Source organism: Barbus barbus (assembly GCF_936440315.1).
Source record: "Barbus barbus genome assembly, chromosome: 30".
In the NCBI taxonomy this organism is placed as follows: Eukaryota; Metazoa; Chordata; class Actinopteri; order Cypriniformes; family Cyprinidae; genus Barbus; species Barbus barbus.
The window spans coordinates 27,748,961-27,765,463 of NC_136758.1; the positions used below are offsets into that span (position 1 = coordinate 27,748,961).

General features: G+C 36.4%; 3 protein-coding genes across 5 annotated transcripts; all 3 read left to right on the plus strand.

Annotated features, from left to right (window-relative positions):
* Positions 1 to 3,554: 3,554 nt before the first annotated feature.
* On the plus strand, positions 3,555 to 6,133 carry LOC306850883 (B2 bradykinin receptor-like). Of its 2 annotated transcripts, XR_013782449.1 has the most exons (3): positions 3,555 to 3,710; positions 4,674 to 5,830; positions 5,924 to 6,133. XR_013782449.1 is itself a non-coding variant. In XM_079386827.1 (2 exons), exon 2 carries the CDS (start codon positions 4,675 to 4,677, stop codon positions 5,749 to 5,751), a length of 1,077 nt encoding a protein of 358 aa, XP_079242953.1. In that variant the 5' UTR covers positions 3,555 to 3,710; position 4,674; the 3' UTR covers positions 5,752 to 6,132. The 2 variants fall into 2 exon arrangements, 1 of the variants encoding a protein (XP_079242953.1); XM_079386827.1 differs by having other exon boundaries at positions 4,674 to 6,132.
* A 449-nt stretch (positions 6,134 to 6,582) lies between these two features.
* On the plus strand, positions 6,583 to 15,469 carry LOC306850382 (psychosine receptor-like). Of its 2 annotated transcripts, none has more exons than XM_079385985.1 (2): positions 6,583 to 6,680; positions 13,938 to 15,469. In XM_079385985.1, exon 2 carries the CDS (start codon positions 13,948 to 13,950, stop codon positions 14,968 to 14,970), a length of 1,023 nt encoding a protein of 340 aa, XP_079242111.1. In that variant the 5' UTR covers positions 6,583 to 6,680; positions 13,938 to 13,947; the 3' UTR covers positions 14,971 to 15,469. The 2 variants fall into 2 exon arrangements, with proteins under 2 accessions (XP_079242111.1, XP_079242110.1); XM_079385984.1 differs by lacking the exon at positions 6,583 to 6,680 and adding an exon at positions 12,560 to 12,681.
* On the plus strand, positions 10,068 to 11,926 carry LOC306850383 (ovarian cancer G-protein coupled receptor 1-like; the record flags this gene model as incomplete). The annotated part of the gene is made up of 1 exon (XM_079385986.1): positions 10,068 to 11,926. The coding sequence occupies one exon, from the start codon at positions 10,068 to 10,070 to the stop codon at positions 10,950 to 10,952; it is 885 nt and encodes a 294-aa protein (XP_079242112.1). The 3' UTR covers positions 10,953 to 11,926.
* Positions 15,470 to 16,503: the final 1,034 nt, after the last annotated feature.

Consider the following 16,503-nt stretch of genomic DNA (forward strand, 5'->3'; position numbering starts at 1 on the left):
AAAAATCAGAAATGGCTATGTGGTGTTTTTTGGAAAATAAATGTTTTGTATGTTAATGCTACAAATCATTAAGCTCTGAAACTAGAATAATAGTAAAATACTGTCAAATCAGTGTTATTTTAGTATTACTGAGATACTATTATAGTTAGTTATTTCATTTTTATATTTTTTCATTCCGTTTTGTGCTTTTGCTAATTTTATTATTATTGTCATTACTTTTATTGTTGTTTACTCATTTTTACTTCAATTTTTAGTTTCAAGTAACACAAATGGTTTTCATTTTAGTTAACTTTAAAGGGGTCATATAATGCTGATTGTGCATAGATAAAATCCCTGAAGCTGCAAAAACTAAAGTCTCAAAACCAAAGAGATATTCTTTATAAAAGTTAAGACTCTGCCACGCCCCCCTAAAACAGCTCGTTCAAACACGCCCCCACATGTCTACGTCACGATGTGGAAATATTTGTGTAATGCTGCCCAAATGTTCGCAAAGAAAGAAGGCGTGGTTTCAGTAACAGCAGTAGTGTTGGTGCAGTGTTTCTAGGTGAAAGTAAAAGCATTTTATGTGGCCTTCCGAAAGTAGATGCGTTTAGGAATCATTAAAATTACTTACAGCACAACCCAGATGTTATCACAACGCATTTTATGGACGACCGTTTTGTGAACCTAGGAGAGGAGGCTAAAGTATTTGCTATTGGCTGTTCAAACGTGGAGTTTTGCGCGTCGTGTGTGTGTGTGTGTGTGTGTGTGTGTGTGTGTGAGAGAGAGAGAGAGAGAGAGAGAGAGGAGGTCACATCACAGCACGTCAGTACAATCAAACACATCAGAACAAGCTAATGAATGTATTTTAAGATCACTAGGAAGCTACAGGCATGTGTGTTTGATTAGGGTTGGAGCTAAACTCTGCAGGACAGTGGCCCTCCAGGACTGGAGTTTACCAGCCTCGCACCATGACACAAACCTACGTCTGAATCAAATGCAATATATCAATGTGTTTCAAGTGTTTTTCCCTTTTCATTTAATGATTTTTTGACAGATATGTGATTTTGAATTGCTCTCTGAACTTTGTCTTATGATATGTGAATGGAGAATTTCCTCCGTAATTCTGTACCATTGTTGAGCAATGTTGCCCTGAGGCAACAAAATAATATTTTGGGATGGGGGGGGGTGAGGAGTGCTCAAAAACAAATTAATCAATAAAATGTTCCCAAATAAACCAAAAAATGGTGTGGAATATTCTTTCTATCATGTACCATCAAAATGCATGCAATAGAGGGTTAAAAATCACATTTATACTTAAAACTCAAGGTTGAAAAAGTCATTTTGGAGACACTTTTAATATAAATGCATGTTTATACATATATCCTTATCTTTACAAAATATTGCAGAGAATACAGTGACACTACTGTGGCACTTTTTGTCTGTGTAATGCATGTTAAAAATCAGACAGAGACGGACAGACGATGATTTCAGCAGACTGTGTTTGTTTCCAGGGTAAGAAAATGACTAGTTGGTTTTTAAAGAACAGACTTTCCAGTAATGACTTTACACCCGTTCCTCTTTGCGAGTCTATGAATAACAAGCCCCTAGTGTTTTTCCAGCGATACCTCAATGGCCAGACATGTTTTTAAGAGGACTGTGGCTGGTAACACAGAGTGGTGGGACCTTCATGATTGCGGATGGGTGGCTGTACTATAATCTGTCAGCATTCCCTCAAATAAAGCATATATTAGTGGTATAAATTCCTCATAGTCTGTAAAACAAAACCTCCTTCTTTAAAAATAACATCTGTTGGCTGCATCGCCAGCGCCTCAAACAGTTTTATGCAACTCTGGCCCCATGGATTTGATTTTCAGGGGTATTTTTACCTTCACGAGGGCTTGTTTCTTTTTCTAAACTCATGAAACAAATCCAATACCGCAACTGAATGGATTAATATAAATGCATGCTCAATCTGAATCACTATAACAGTTGTTTTCCACATTCAACGTCACATTCATCAACAACACTCGCCTCTGAAACTGTAAACAAAATAAAGGTATCTTGCAAACAAGCAACCAGACGCAAAGCATTTTTAAGTTCACTACACTATTTTTTCAGTTTATAAAAGTTCACTCAAACTACCATTTTAAGGTCAGAAAGTTCACTTGGGTAAGAGGTTGACTGAACTACTAGTTCACTTTTAGAAATGAGTTTTATTTTCAGAAATGCACAGTTCTACTTTTAGAAATGAGCCATGAGATTCAGTAAACTTAAGCAAGGTCACTTATATTCAGATTTAAGTCTTACATGCATCTGAATGAAAGATCTTAATGCATGACCCTCTAATTGTAAGGTTATTGTTATATTCAGCATATTCACAGAATTGAAGAAACATAAACAAAAGTAAATACTGAAAACAAAAACAAACGTTCAAAATCTTTATTTCTGCTTGCCAAGCTAACATTTTTTCATTTTATTTAACTTGAACAAAAACTAAAACTGTGGTAAAATGTAATAAAAACTATAGACATAAAAAAAATGAAGAAAAAAAAAACATTAAAATATTAAAAATGAAATAGAAACAAAGTATAAAATATTTTTGTTCAACAAAAACAAAGTTAAAATATTAATAAAAGCTATAATAGTATCTCAAATGGACTAAAATAATACTGGTTGAATTTGCTTATAGCTCTGCAAAAGCAATCTCATAATCTGATCTCATGTTGTCGACAGAACATCCAAGGTAAATATTACTTGTGAATTTTGACATTTCATATATGCATTCCATATTAAATACACAAATATTACTCCTTAAAACATCAAGTGAAGATAGTTGTGATAACGTATGTTATTCTGCCAGAGCAAGTTTTTGTGAATACAGAAGTGATCTGAGAGTCTCTGCAGAAGCACTCAAGAGACCCAGAACTGATTGCCAGGAAGTCATCAGAGGTACATTTGTGGCCAAATACATTTTAAATATTACTCCCACAGCAAAAAATAAATAAATAAATAAATAAAAATCTATAGCTAAGACTGACCTCTGCTGGAAGATACGTTACATTACAAGTTACAATCTATCTTTATTGCCTTCCAAACCTTCCAATTTCAAACTTTTAAGCTCCTTTAAACTTCAAACTACTTCAAACTGAAAACCTTCAAACTTGCATCAAGCTTTTAAAACTACTAGAAACTTTCAGGCTTTCTTACTGTAAGCCCACACCAAAGTTTGTCTTGAATTTTTTTTTTTTTTTTATCTAGTTGTATAATACGAGCTCATAAAAGCTGCAGGTATAATAAATATGGATTATAAAAATGTCAAACTGTTTGACTGCCCAATTTGTGTCATTTTCAGTATTATATGGTCTATTAGTATTATGTGAAGTATATAATATGTTCCAATATCGAACCAAGCCAATTAATTCCAGCACCACACCAGAGTTTTGGCCAATATACATTGTTTGCATTACTCTGAAGGCTTCATCTGTCTCTCTTCAGTGTGTTAACAGTGTTTGTGTCTTCAACTAGGGAAGAAAAACTCTGAGTATAAACAGATTCAGCCTCAGCAGCCTCTCAATGGCTCTGGAGGAATGAGGCTGTAAAGACTGAGCTGTTCTCTGTCTCTTACTGAACACTCCTGCAAGAACAAGAAGACTGTGAGGTGAGGAGAAAGCCAGGAATATCAGTCCACCGGAAAAATACAGAACATATAGCAAAACAGAAAAAGTAAGGTAAGTAAAGATGATATATTATTAATTATTCAAAGTTTGTGCAATTTTTTAAACAGTAAATTGAAATTATAGCTCTCCAAATTGGGGATCAAGCTTGATAAAATCAGAAAAAAAGTCAAATAAAAAAAAATATATATATTTTAAAGTAAAGACAATCAAAATAAAACACTTAATACAAATATTTTATTAATAAAATACATATTTTATGTGTTTACCTGTAAGTCATAGGATAATTAACCAACAGGGAATCATGAACATGTATATGTGTTGTTAAATCATTTAAATGTTCATTTTTACCTCAGAGGGACTTCAATATTTTAGATTAAAGTGGTTTGGATGACAAAAAAAAAAAAAATCCCTGCAATAAATGACACATTATAAAGCATAACTTAAGAGTTTCTTTTTTTTTTTTCTTGAAGTGTTTAGATTAGACCCCAAATGTAAACAAATATACATCAGAAACCAAAGTTCTAAAACAGCAGTTCCTAAATTTTAATTATTATAATCGTAATATATTTCTATTTTGATATTTACACACTGTAAAGGTTAACTTAAGAGTCTAAATGCTTTGTGGAGTCACTCTGGAATCGATTAGACACCAAATTTCTGATGTCAGTTCAGAAAGTTTATTTGTTTAAGTTTTTTTTTTTAATATTTTCTGTTTTCATTTTAATTTAAAATGTTCATTTTGTTGGGTCTTTGATATTTTTTATTAATTTTCTAATTCCATTTTAGTACAAATTAAACCACATTAAAATGATAATCTAGCTGAAATAAAATAAGGTTTGTAATACTTTGAGTTTATTTTATTTCAAAAACCTTTTTTTTTATGGTTTTAGTTTTAACCATAAAAAAAATAATAATTATAACATTAACAAATCTCAACTGAAGTAAACCAATTGAGAAGACTGCAATAAGTTGATGATGTTCTAGCTGATCTCCAGCAGCTCTTTTATCTTCTAGAATGCAGTCAGAGCTTGTGTCATTGGCGACGCTTCAGCCTCCAAATGCATCCGTCACTCCATCATACCTGGATTTTTTCAACTCAACAGAATGGCAGCTAGTCTACTCCATCATTCCACCGTACATCTTCACCGTGTGCTTGACAGGAATTCTGGGAAATTCTTTCGTATTGCTAGTGTTCCTGCTCCAGGGAAACCGCTGGTCCGTGCCTGAGATCTATCTTGGCAATCTGGCGCTGGCCGACCTCATCCTACTTGTCTGTCTGCCGTTTTGGGCCATGAACATCCTGAACTATTTCATGTGGTCTTACGGAGAGATCATGTGCAAGGTGGTCAACCTCTCCATCACCGTCAACATGTACACCAGCATCTACATGCTGGTGATGGTGAACGTGGACCGCTACCTCGCGCTCGTCTTGACCATGAAGGCCATGTGGCTGCGACGGAAACGCTACGCCAAGTTCATTTGTGTTGTTCTTTGGCTGTTCGGTTTGGGAATGGGAGCTCCGACGGCTGTCATGCGAAAACTGAAAGATATTCCAGGTCACCAAGCTGTCGAATGCTACCTGCATTATCCCGACACGACATGGAGACTCGCTCATCTTCTGCAGCTGAATCTGGTGGGCTTCGCTCTGCCGTTCCTGGTCATCATGTTCTGCTGCATCAATATCATCCGAGCTTTGAAGCGACGGAGATACAACGGTTATTGGGAGGACAGAAACGACAAGAAGGCTACGGCCCTGGTGTGCGCCGTCACCCTGCTCTTCCTCATCTGCTGGGGACCGTTTCACTTCGTAACTTTGCTGGACTTACTCTGTGATCTAAAGGTTTTGGATGAGAATGAGTGGTCTCACTTTCTAAACATCGGAAGCCAGTTTTCTGTGTACCTTGCGTTCTCAAACAGCTGCCTGAATCCGATGCTGTATGTTTGCTCAGGAAACTATTTCAAGAGGAAAGTCAGCAGCATCTATAACAGAAGGAAACGCTCCTCGGATGTGACTGCGCTTCAGCGAACAGGTCTAACCTCTACGACAACCGCCAATCAAATCAAGCCTGTTGTGTTATATGAGAAAGACTAGAGTAAGATTTTTACAATATTTTTAATATTCTAGTATTTCTAGTATTGATCAAATTATGAGGGTTTTAATCAAACAAATTGTCTACAGAGCCATAGTTCACTGACAAGCTACATAATATCGCATTCATAATCGTGGGCGCTACATCGGCAATAATGAACATGATATTGCGTAGCTTGTCAGTGATCTACAGCTCTGTGCAGTAAATGCCGCTCCATATGAAAGCAGGTGATGGAGAGTTAATACTAATCACAGAACCGGCTTTACTAACGAGATGCGCATGATCATTGCATTCGATTATTTGCACAGCCTTACCTTAAAGTATATGTATATCTGCATTTTGTCTGTAGACCTTGTGTGTGTAATAAAGCTCTTTTTGATTCTGATTCTGATGTATATGCACACTAACATAACCAAATGCACAATAATACATTTTGGCTCATTCTGGCTTTAATTTAGCAAAAACTAATTCTGGACACTATACCTGTGTATTGCCTACATAGACAATGTCCTACTCATGTGACTATCACACAGCGAGCACCTCTTTGAACTTGAAAAAACCACAGCTCTTATGGTAAAAGAAAGAAAACATGTGACATGTTGCAGTGGTTAAAGATGTTAACATGATGCTTTGCTGATTGGAAGAGAGCTCAGATATGCTGTTCACTGCTAACTCGAATTCATTAAGCAGCTACACATTTTCATGTATCTAAATGTTTACCAAGGTTACATTTAAAAGTATTTATAGCAATGCTGAATAGTTTTTTCCAATAAACTCTTCGCTTTTTCCCTTGAGGTTGATGGGTTGAGCTTTCAATATAAACAGGAAGTGCCAGATTAGGGGAAGCTGATTCAGATAAAGAATGCGAAGCACAGACACACTTCTTCATATCAAATTATTTGATGCAACTTTGAACAAAGAGGACTCAGAGGTGAGCATCTATATTATTACACGCTTACTATCGTAACAGCAAAGTCTCCACAATATTCACAAAAACAGCTGAGCAGGATGTTTACCATCATCAGAGGAGCATTAGCACACATTTCTGTTTGTGTCTGTAAACATTGCTTAAACTATCATAAAGCTGTCGGTGAGGTCATTCGATTTCTAAACCAAATATGGGGAAGAAACACTTTAAACATAATATTTACATTAAACCGACCGTGCTGGCAAATGAATGTCATTAATTCATCATTACAAAAACAGCTACAGCAGTCAGATTCCTTTACATTACTAGAAATAGCACAGGGGCTGCAAATCTGTATTACAATGAGTTATCAAATCGGGTTCTTAGAATGCAACTTTGTCAAATAAATCGTGTTAGCCTATTTAAAAAAGCAGGCAATGAAATTGTATCATCATAATGTTGTGTTTCTATGTTTATTATTATACTTTGCTGCTAACTTGTAAACATGCAAATACTCACCTATCGATAAGCAAATTCTCTACTAAACCACACACAACTGTGCCATCATCTCCCATGAACCCACCAGGACATTTATTAGGAACGGCAACATATCATACAGGGTTTAAACTGCAGTAGTCTGATCCTGATCACTGATAGTGGGGAAGTCGTGGCCTAATGGTTAGAGAGTCGGACTCGTAATCGAAAGGTTGCGGGTTCGAGTCCCCGGCCGGCAGGGATTGTAGGTGGGGGGAGTGAATGTCCAGCGCTCCTTGAGCAAGGCACTGAACCCCCAACTGCTCCCCGGGCGCTGCAGCATGGCTGCCCACTGCTCCGGGTGTATGTTCACGGTGTGTGTGTGTGTGTGCATTTGTTCACTACTCACTGCTGTGTGTGTGCACTTGGATGGGTTAAACGCAGAGCACCAATTTCGAGTATGGGTCACCATACTTGACAATACGTCAAAGAAATTAAAGAATATCAGTAAAGACCACTACAGAAAACATGTCACGGCTCACATGGCTCAGCTTTTACCTCAGCGTAAAAGTTTGTGCCAAAATGTTTTCTTGTGAAATATTATTTAGATATAATATTCATTTTGAACTTTTATTAAAAAAACTATTATTTACATTTATAAATAGATTTTTCTTGACTAATGCATTCCTCTTATTTAAATGTGTGCTGTGACAGCATACACATGCATGTTGTGTGTATTTATGAAATATATAACATATTTATAAATAAAAATAATTTAAAATACATTATAATGAGTGGTACACTCTAAAAAATGCTGGGTTAAATACGACCCAGTGCTGGGTAAATATTGGACAGAACACATTCTGGGTTGTTTTCAACAGTTAAATGTTTAACCCACGGGCAGTAACCCAATCACTGGGTTCATCCATATTTTATCCAGCACTGGGTTGTATTTAACCCAGCATTTTTTAGAGTGTAAGATATTATTTTATTCGTTTTATTATATGTTATTTATTTTTTATTATTTTCTGTCATTTTGGACCTACAAGCACTTTTTTTCAGAAAAACCGAAAAGTACTCCAGAAGGTGAAGTATTATCATTTTAAGCTTAATGAATGCACATTTACATGCAACACAAAGAGAATCAGTCAAGTCAAGTCAAGTCTGCTTTATTGTATACGCTGAGGTAAAAGCTGAGCCATGTGAGCCGTGACATGTTTTCTGTAGTGGTCTTTGCTGATATCAGTGATCAGTATCAGACTACTGCAGTTTAAACCCTGTATGATATGTTGCTGTTCCTAATAAATGTCCTGGTGGGTTCATGGGAGATGATGGCACAGTTGTGTGTGGTTTAGTAGAGAATTTGCTTATCGATAGGTGAGTATTTGCATGTTTACAAGTTAGCAGCAAAGTACCAAGAGTCCAGACACTATTTTATTATGTATTATGTGCCAAAACTGGCACAGTTTTACTGCATACTCACCCCCGGTTTCACAGACAAGGCTTAAACCTAGTCCTAGATTAAAATGTAAGTCTGAGCTGTTTCAACTGAAAGAAACTTGCACTGACTGATCCTTAAAGATGTCAGTGCCTTTGTTTTGTCTCAAGATGCACCCCAGTAATGTTTTTTTTCCCAAGCATGTTTATAAATATCCTATGGCCTAATCCTATTTTAGTCCAAGCCCTGCCTCAGAGGTCCAGCATGTATCTCCACCACCAGAACACAATTCTAGTGCACTACGAGTACAAGAACTGGGAGGCAGCCAGAATACTTCACTTCAGGCAATTTTCTATGCTATTCTTCACATAAACCACTCTCATTTCACATAGTACATCACATGTAAGATGCTTCAGTTATCTGCTGTTAATCCAGATGTTTAAACTTCCCATACGTACGGTATGATAACACTTCTGCATCTGCAGTTCATCAGTCTAAAAGGAATTTGTGCAGAAAGGTTTTATGACACGAGCTGGTGAGACAGACGAACAGGTTAGAGAATTGGTTAAACAACCATCCAGATAAAATACTGCTGAAAAGTGACAAATACTAAAAAACTGTAATTGAAATCTGATCAGCAGTTTTTTTTTATTGGTTAGTCTAATAAATCTCAAACAAATGAGAATTGAAGGGCTTATTTAATACAATGTGTTGTGGGATGTGAAGTATTTATTTGGAATACAGATGGCCTTAAATGGTAAAAAAATAAAATAGTTTACCATTAAGACCATTTATATGGAATACTGTATTCATGACAAATACTTGTAAGACAACTCAGGGCTTTTATGTTCGCAGCTAAAATAAGCAAATTATTATTTTCCACTTATGACAAAAAAAAGTGATCACAAATGTACAAGTAATGCTATAAATAAATAAACAAATAATTAAATAAATGGGAAGTGATTCCAAATGTATAAGTAATCCTAATCAATAAATTAGATAGATAGATAGATAGATAGATAGATAGATAGATAGATAGATAGATAGATAGATAGATAGATAGATAGATAGATAGATAGATAGATAGATAGATAGATAGATAGATAGATAGATAGATAGATAGATAGATAGATAGATAGGTCACAAATGTATTGTCAGTAATTCTATTAAATAAATAAGAAAATACATACATAAATGGTAACTGATCCCAAATGTATGGTTACTGATTGTTTATTAAATGAACAAATATATACATGTTATCCTGGAAATCAACAGTCATGCTGTCCTAGTTCTTGTTACAAGATGATTTGCATGGCTTGTGTTTCCGTGAAGGCAACGCCTACTCACAGTATAGTACTAATTCACTGGAAGTACCTGAGAGCAGCATTCACTTTCTTTAGAACAATGATACTTTAGCATCTACCATGGACCAGAACACTTCTGTAAACTGGACTATGGAATCTAAAATGTGCCTACATGGAAAAACAGTGGAGTATTACATGTACCCGACGGCTTACTCAATCTTCTTCATCATTGGATTTCCAGCAAACTGTCTGTCCCTGTACGTGGCCTGGGTTCTGATGAAGAAGGGCAATAATTTGGCTGTGTATCTGATTAATTTGTCAGTCGGAGATCTGCTGTATATCCTAACTCTACCCATTTGGATCGTGATGGCACTTGGCTATACACTGAACGACTGTCTGTGCAGCGTTATAGCGGTGGTCATGTACAACAGCTTCTACGTGGGTTCAGGGTTTCTGTGCTGCATCTCTGTGGACCGATATTTAGCCATCGTGTTTCCACTGCATTTCGCACGTGTGCGAGAGGTCAAAACCACCGTGTTGGTGAGCGCCATCGTATGGCTGGTGGAAATTGTGCTTCATGTGGGTCTTCTCACCTACACTGAGGCGATCGGGAACTTTTCTGCCAGTCGTATGTGCGAGGAGCCGATGATAATGACTGCCACCGCTGCAAACGTGGCCCTCACACGAGTGGTCCTGGGATTTCTGGCTCCTGTGCTCATCATGAGCTTCTGCTTCGAGGAGATCATCAGGGCGCTGAAGAAAAGCACCTCTACTGTGGTCAGCGAACGGAGAAAGATTTGCTGCCTTCTCTTCGGTCTTCTTTTCACCTACTCGTTGGCTTTTACACCCTTCCAGGTGGTGATGTTCATCAGAGGACTGCTGGAGCCTGGAAACTGCAAAGTCGCGCACAAACTCAGAGACTATTACATGGTGTTTGTGGCCACAACGACAATAAACAGCGTTTTAGACCCCATCCTTTATTGTCTCATAAGTGACAGTGCCAAAACCGAAATGAAAAGACTTTTTAAGCTCTGTGAGGAGCAAGTCAGTAAGATTTATTCATCTGTGGTGAAAACCTGACATTCTGAATATCCTGTTTTATGTCTTGACAGACTCATTTTTTATTAACAGACTGAATATGTTTCTCATGATGCTAAGCATGTAAAATCTGACTTGAAATTGTAGAATTTTTTTTTTTAATGGAACAGTTTATGGACCTTTTTTGAGTATCATATTTGATACATCAGGCTTTTATAACATTATATTATTATAATAGCCTATGGAGGAAAGAACAGCTCAATTTTATTTCAGAGACTCAAACTGACCAAAAATATACCCAGAAAAAAATTATAATGCTTGTAATGTAAATCAATGAGACCTTTCTGACAGTATAGGAGATAATTACATAAAATGATATAAATATGAGTCATCACTCTATATCTCCAATAATATGTCTTAGTAAGATGAGATTGAAATGATCCAAACATATAATGCAATGCAATGCAATGCTGATTGAGAGATGAAGAAATAACCGCTCCTCAGAAGATGTGAGATTGTGAAGATCATTCCTCCGCTGAGGAACAGTGAAAGTAAAGATTCCACCTTCCTCAAAAGATCCTGAAGATCAGATTTGAGACTCAATGATTTTTCTAATAAATGATTGATGGAGAATCAAGTAAAGCTGAGCTGCTTCAGTCCAGTAATGGTTCATCTGGAAATATGACTACAGTTATTATTACATTAACCTGATAAAAATCTGTAAATATTTGACAGCAGGAAGACACATGAAGCACCAGCTGAAGCTGGACGTTTGTACAATTACACTAAAAAAGGACATTTACTTGATTAAAAAGGCAATCCGATGACAGAAGGCATGGAGTAGATGGTATGAAACAAATGTATTAAATATGATACAGGGTTAAAAACCTAAAGGCTTCTGTTTAAAAAGTTTGTATACAAATATAAATTGTGAATATGTGTGAAATTGTTTTGATGACTTCACTGTTAGTTTGAGATGTAGAAAATAATAATATACAAATGAGCAGGTGAGTCCAATCCTGAGCATTTGTTTGGCGTGTGTATTTGTTTCCAGAAAAGAAAAGAGAGTTGTGAAATGCATCTTATCTGCTGCAAACATGCAAAGCTGTTATCGTAATATTGTCTGTGGTTTCTGAGAGATGTTTGACTTCACCTGTTCATCTGGCAGAAATGCACTGCAATTAAAACGCTTGATGTAAAGAGGAACTGGCTCACCTAAAAGAAAAGTTCTGTCATTATTAATGTTGCTTAAATCCATAAGAATTAATTTCTTTCTTTTTGCGAACACAAACAATGGGACATTTAGCAAAATGATCATGCAGCTTGTTTGACAGTGACTTTGCTGTACTTAAAGACCCTTCTATAATATATTAAATTGATTTCAAATTAAAATTCAAACTGCAATCTTATATAGTGATGACAGGTAACTCAACCTCATTATCAAAAACTTAAAGACAGTAATCCAAGAACAACATGAGTGACTCTTTTGGGGAAAAAATCCTATATAGTAAATATGCAGACAGTGGTAAGCAACAGAAGAATTATATATTTTGGGAAGGCAGAACACTCGCTGTACTGTCACTTCTTGAGTTTTTGGTGGTTTCTACATACTGTCGTTAAACGGAAGCAAACAAGGAAGTGATGTTTGCTGTTATTTCCTCCCATGTGGAGGAGATCGTTGTACGTGCCATTCTTTCTCGGATATCTTTGTAAATCTTATCATATTTCAATTTTTTGTCCAAAAACTGATTCCTGAATCTCTGCACTTATGGTGAGTTTAGATTTGATTCTCTTCAGATAAATATTCAGCACATGAGCTTTTCATGGTGTGGCACGTACAAAGGTTTGTTTGGTTGATTTATTGCAACATTGTAGTGAAGCTACAATGTTATTCTAGTAATATTTGGGCTGTTTTGTGATATATATATTGTGGGTCAGTAAATAAATCCACTTAAAGAGAAAGTTCACTTCGGTCATCATTTACTCGGCCTCATGTCGCTCAACTCGTGTAACGTTATTTCTTTTGTATAAGCAGATCATCGGCAGAATATTGACCCAGCTCTTACAGCAAAAGCAACCAGTGACGGTTGAGCTTAAGCATCATAAAAATGAAAAATAGTCCATATATTATAATATTACAAGTCTATATTACAAGGAGGGTACATTACAAGTCTTCTAAATCAATATTATAGTATTATGTGAGGTGGCGATGAAAATGTATCTCTCGAATGGCTTAAAAATTACTTAAATGTTCTGCTTTCATCCAAAAGAAACTTAGATTGCATTAAAGGTGTTAAAGTATTACTTGGGAATCAAATGTCAGTCTCTATTGTTTGATCTACATCAGAGGTTTGGGATCGCTATGACTTTTCTTTGAAAGAAACTTTTTTTTTATTCAGCAAAGATGCCTTAAATTGATCAAAATGACATTTCAAATGTTACAAAGCATTAACATGTCAAATAAATGCTGTTCTTTTGAACTTTCTATTTATCAAATATCAAATGTATGACAAACATACGACAGCATAACTGTTTTCAACATTGATAATCAGAAATGTTTCTTAAGCAGTAAATCAGCATATTAGAATGATTTATGAAGGATCATGTGACACTATGCATTACAGAAAACATTTATAATATATTCATATTAGCTATTATAGCAAAATAGCTATTTTAAATAAATTTGTAATCGTATTTCACAAAATTACTGTTTTTTCTATTTATAATCAAATAAATGCAGCCTTGGTGAACAGAATAATCTAAATTCTAAAAATCTCAATTTAAAATGAAAAACTCTTATTGAAAATTAAAAAAACTTCTAAATCTGCTATCATATGTGACTTTTATTTATTTAATTTATTTTTGCCATTTTGACCTAAAAGCATCTGTCTGTCCACATTCACTTATAGAAAAGAGGTTTGGAGCAATGGTGAATAAACTAGTTTTGCATGAGTAATTTGGTTCATAATTGCAATTCTGTGAAGTAAAACTATCACACAGTAAATTATGTTTATATCTCTAAACTAGTTGCCTTGAGATGAACAACTCCAGCACGAACGAAACAGATGACTGCTACCCGTCTGCACATCCTGAAAAGATGGCATTCGTAGGCTTGCAACTGGCTGTGATCCTGATCGGCATCCCGTCCAATGCCTTCTTCCTGTTTGTGTCGTATCGGCTCATCCGTCAGAAGAACGAGCTGGGCGTCTATCTGTTTAACCTGGCTCTCTCGGACTTTTTGTTTATCATGTGCTTACCAGTGTGGGTTCAATTCGGCATTTACGACATGTGGCCTCACGGCAAGACGATGTGTGTTGTTTGTGTTTTCCTGCTCTTCACGAACTTCCACACCAGCGCTGTGCTTCTGAGCTGCATCGCTGTGGATCGCTACATGGCCATCATTCACCCACTCCATTTTTGTACTTTTAGAAAGCGCAAGACTGCGGCAAGCGTGAGCATTGCTGCTTGGATTTTTACTGTTGTATTCAATGCAATGACCGTGCATCCAGACAGTATCTACGATGAGGATAACAAAATCTGCTTGGATTTATTTCCTTTGCCCCAAAGGCAAAGAATAGTCAATGTTGCTCGTTTTGTTGTAGGCTTCCTCATTCCTGCATTGGTTGTGGGTTTCTGTTATTGGCGGATATTTTCAGATGTGAAGAGAAACCAAATGCTTGGGTCAGTGGAGCGCCGGCATGTCTTCAGGCTTCTTGGATGCATTTCGTTGACCCTTTATTTGTGTTTCGGACCTGTGCATATCATGATGGTTTTGAGGGTTTTGCTGGAGGATTGTCCATATCCCAACTGGCTCTTCATTGGATATAAGATCTGCGTCTTCCTCGCGATGCTCAACTGCCTGGCCGATCCACTCCTGTACTGCTTCACAAGCAGAACGGGTCAAGCCAGCGCTTCAAATATGTTACTCATCCTCAGGAGAACATGGAAGAAAGAGTGTCAAAAAGAGATGGAACAACAAAGCAACCAAATCCTTGGAACTGGTACCGTTCCAATCACAGAAGCACTCTTTAGGACTGAATTCAGCACTGACCGCTTGTGATCGGATCATGCTGATGTTTATATATGCTATCCACCTTTTTCTTGCTGTAAAATGGGCATGGCCATTTGTAAATTCTATGGGTCTAGCTTCCGGATTCATCCGCGTCCAGCTATTTTTATCTGTACAAAAACAATTTGTTTTGCTGCTTGATATTGAAAATAGGTGTCTTACCATATTATTTTAACGTATTATCTTAATTATGATCATACTGGTTTGTAGAGCAAACAGTTTTACCGTTTACTGCACATTGTTATTCTCCTCGTTATTTACCTATAGCGGCTAATGAACCTGAAGACTCAGCTATAGGCTTACTTCTGCATTGAAGAAAAAGGTGGATACTGGACTAAAAAGAGACTGGACTAAAAGTGAGGAATGAAATGAAGCTTTACAACTTCACAAGCTGTACGTTCAAACACAAACTGTCTGCTCAAGCTCATTTGTCCAAAACATCCAGGTTGTAAAATGTTCAAACAAACTATTCCTTTATTAAAAATCACTGAAAGAAACAATGACTCAGGAAAAGTTGACATTTAAACACAAAGACTGACTGTGAACTGTCAAGACGATGTACACTTACGAAAAGCCTTGGTTTTTGAGAAATGAGAAGTGTTTCATCAGAATTTCCTGTCAATTTCATGTGGTGCAGGCACCAGGTCGCACGGTTTCATTTTCACACCCTCTTCCCTTATATTTAGCTAAAAATAATATAAACATATGAAGTGTTTATATTAAGACCCTGCTTAACTGTTATTTCTGCCTCAAATCACTAAAAGAAAGAACAGTTCACTCAATAAGTAGAGTCTGTAATCACTTTTTGTCAAGTCTAACATTGCATTGTATGGGTATTTCAACAGGTAAAAAGGACTGCATGAGCTAAATGACGTGATTGCATTATTTGAGTGTTATTTGACTGATTATAGCTCATGCAGTCCTTTTTACCTGTTGAAATACCTTTAAATGGCCAATACAACCCATTAAAAAAAAGTTTAACACTTGCCAAAAAGTGATTACAGACGGCAAAAAATTTAAACCTATTACTATTAACATGTTACATAACATTTTTATTCTCTCAGAATTCTCACTTTTTTCTCGATAAACTGCTACTTGAAAACTGTCTTTTTCTGCAACCAGATAGGCTCCACCCACAAGATAATTATGATAAGTTAAGTTAAATTCTTCGAAATTAGTCTGCTTTCGAATGAACCAATTCAAATGGAAAACAAATATTCTCAAATTATGTAATCCGTATGAAACATGCATACACATGTCAGTGTCGCTGAATATGTTGCTTGGATTTATTGCATGAATACGTATATGAAATTGAATTACTGTACCCCCCTTGGCCCTAGTCAACATTCATAAATCTTCCCATCTTCTGCTTTCATGCCAGTGTTCTTTGGTCATATCATCTCAATCGTCTTGTAAACCAAAAGCTTTCGTCATCAGCCATACTGGCATTGACACCTCCACCCACATCCTTCACCTACTTCCTGGCAACATGACCGATCACCCCCGTGATGGGAAACATGATCT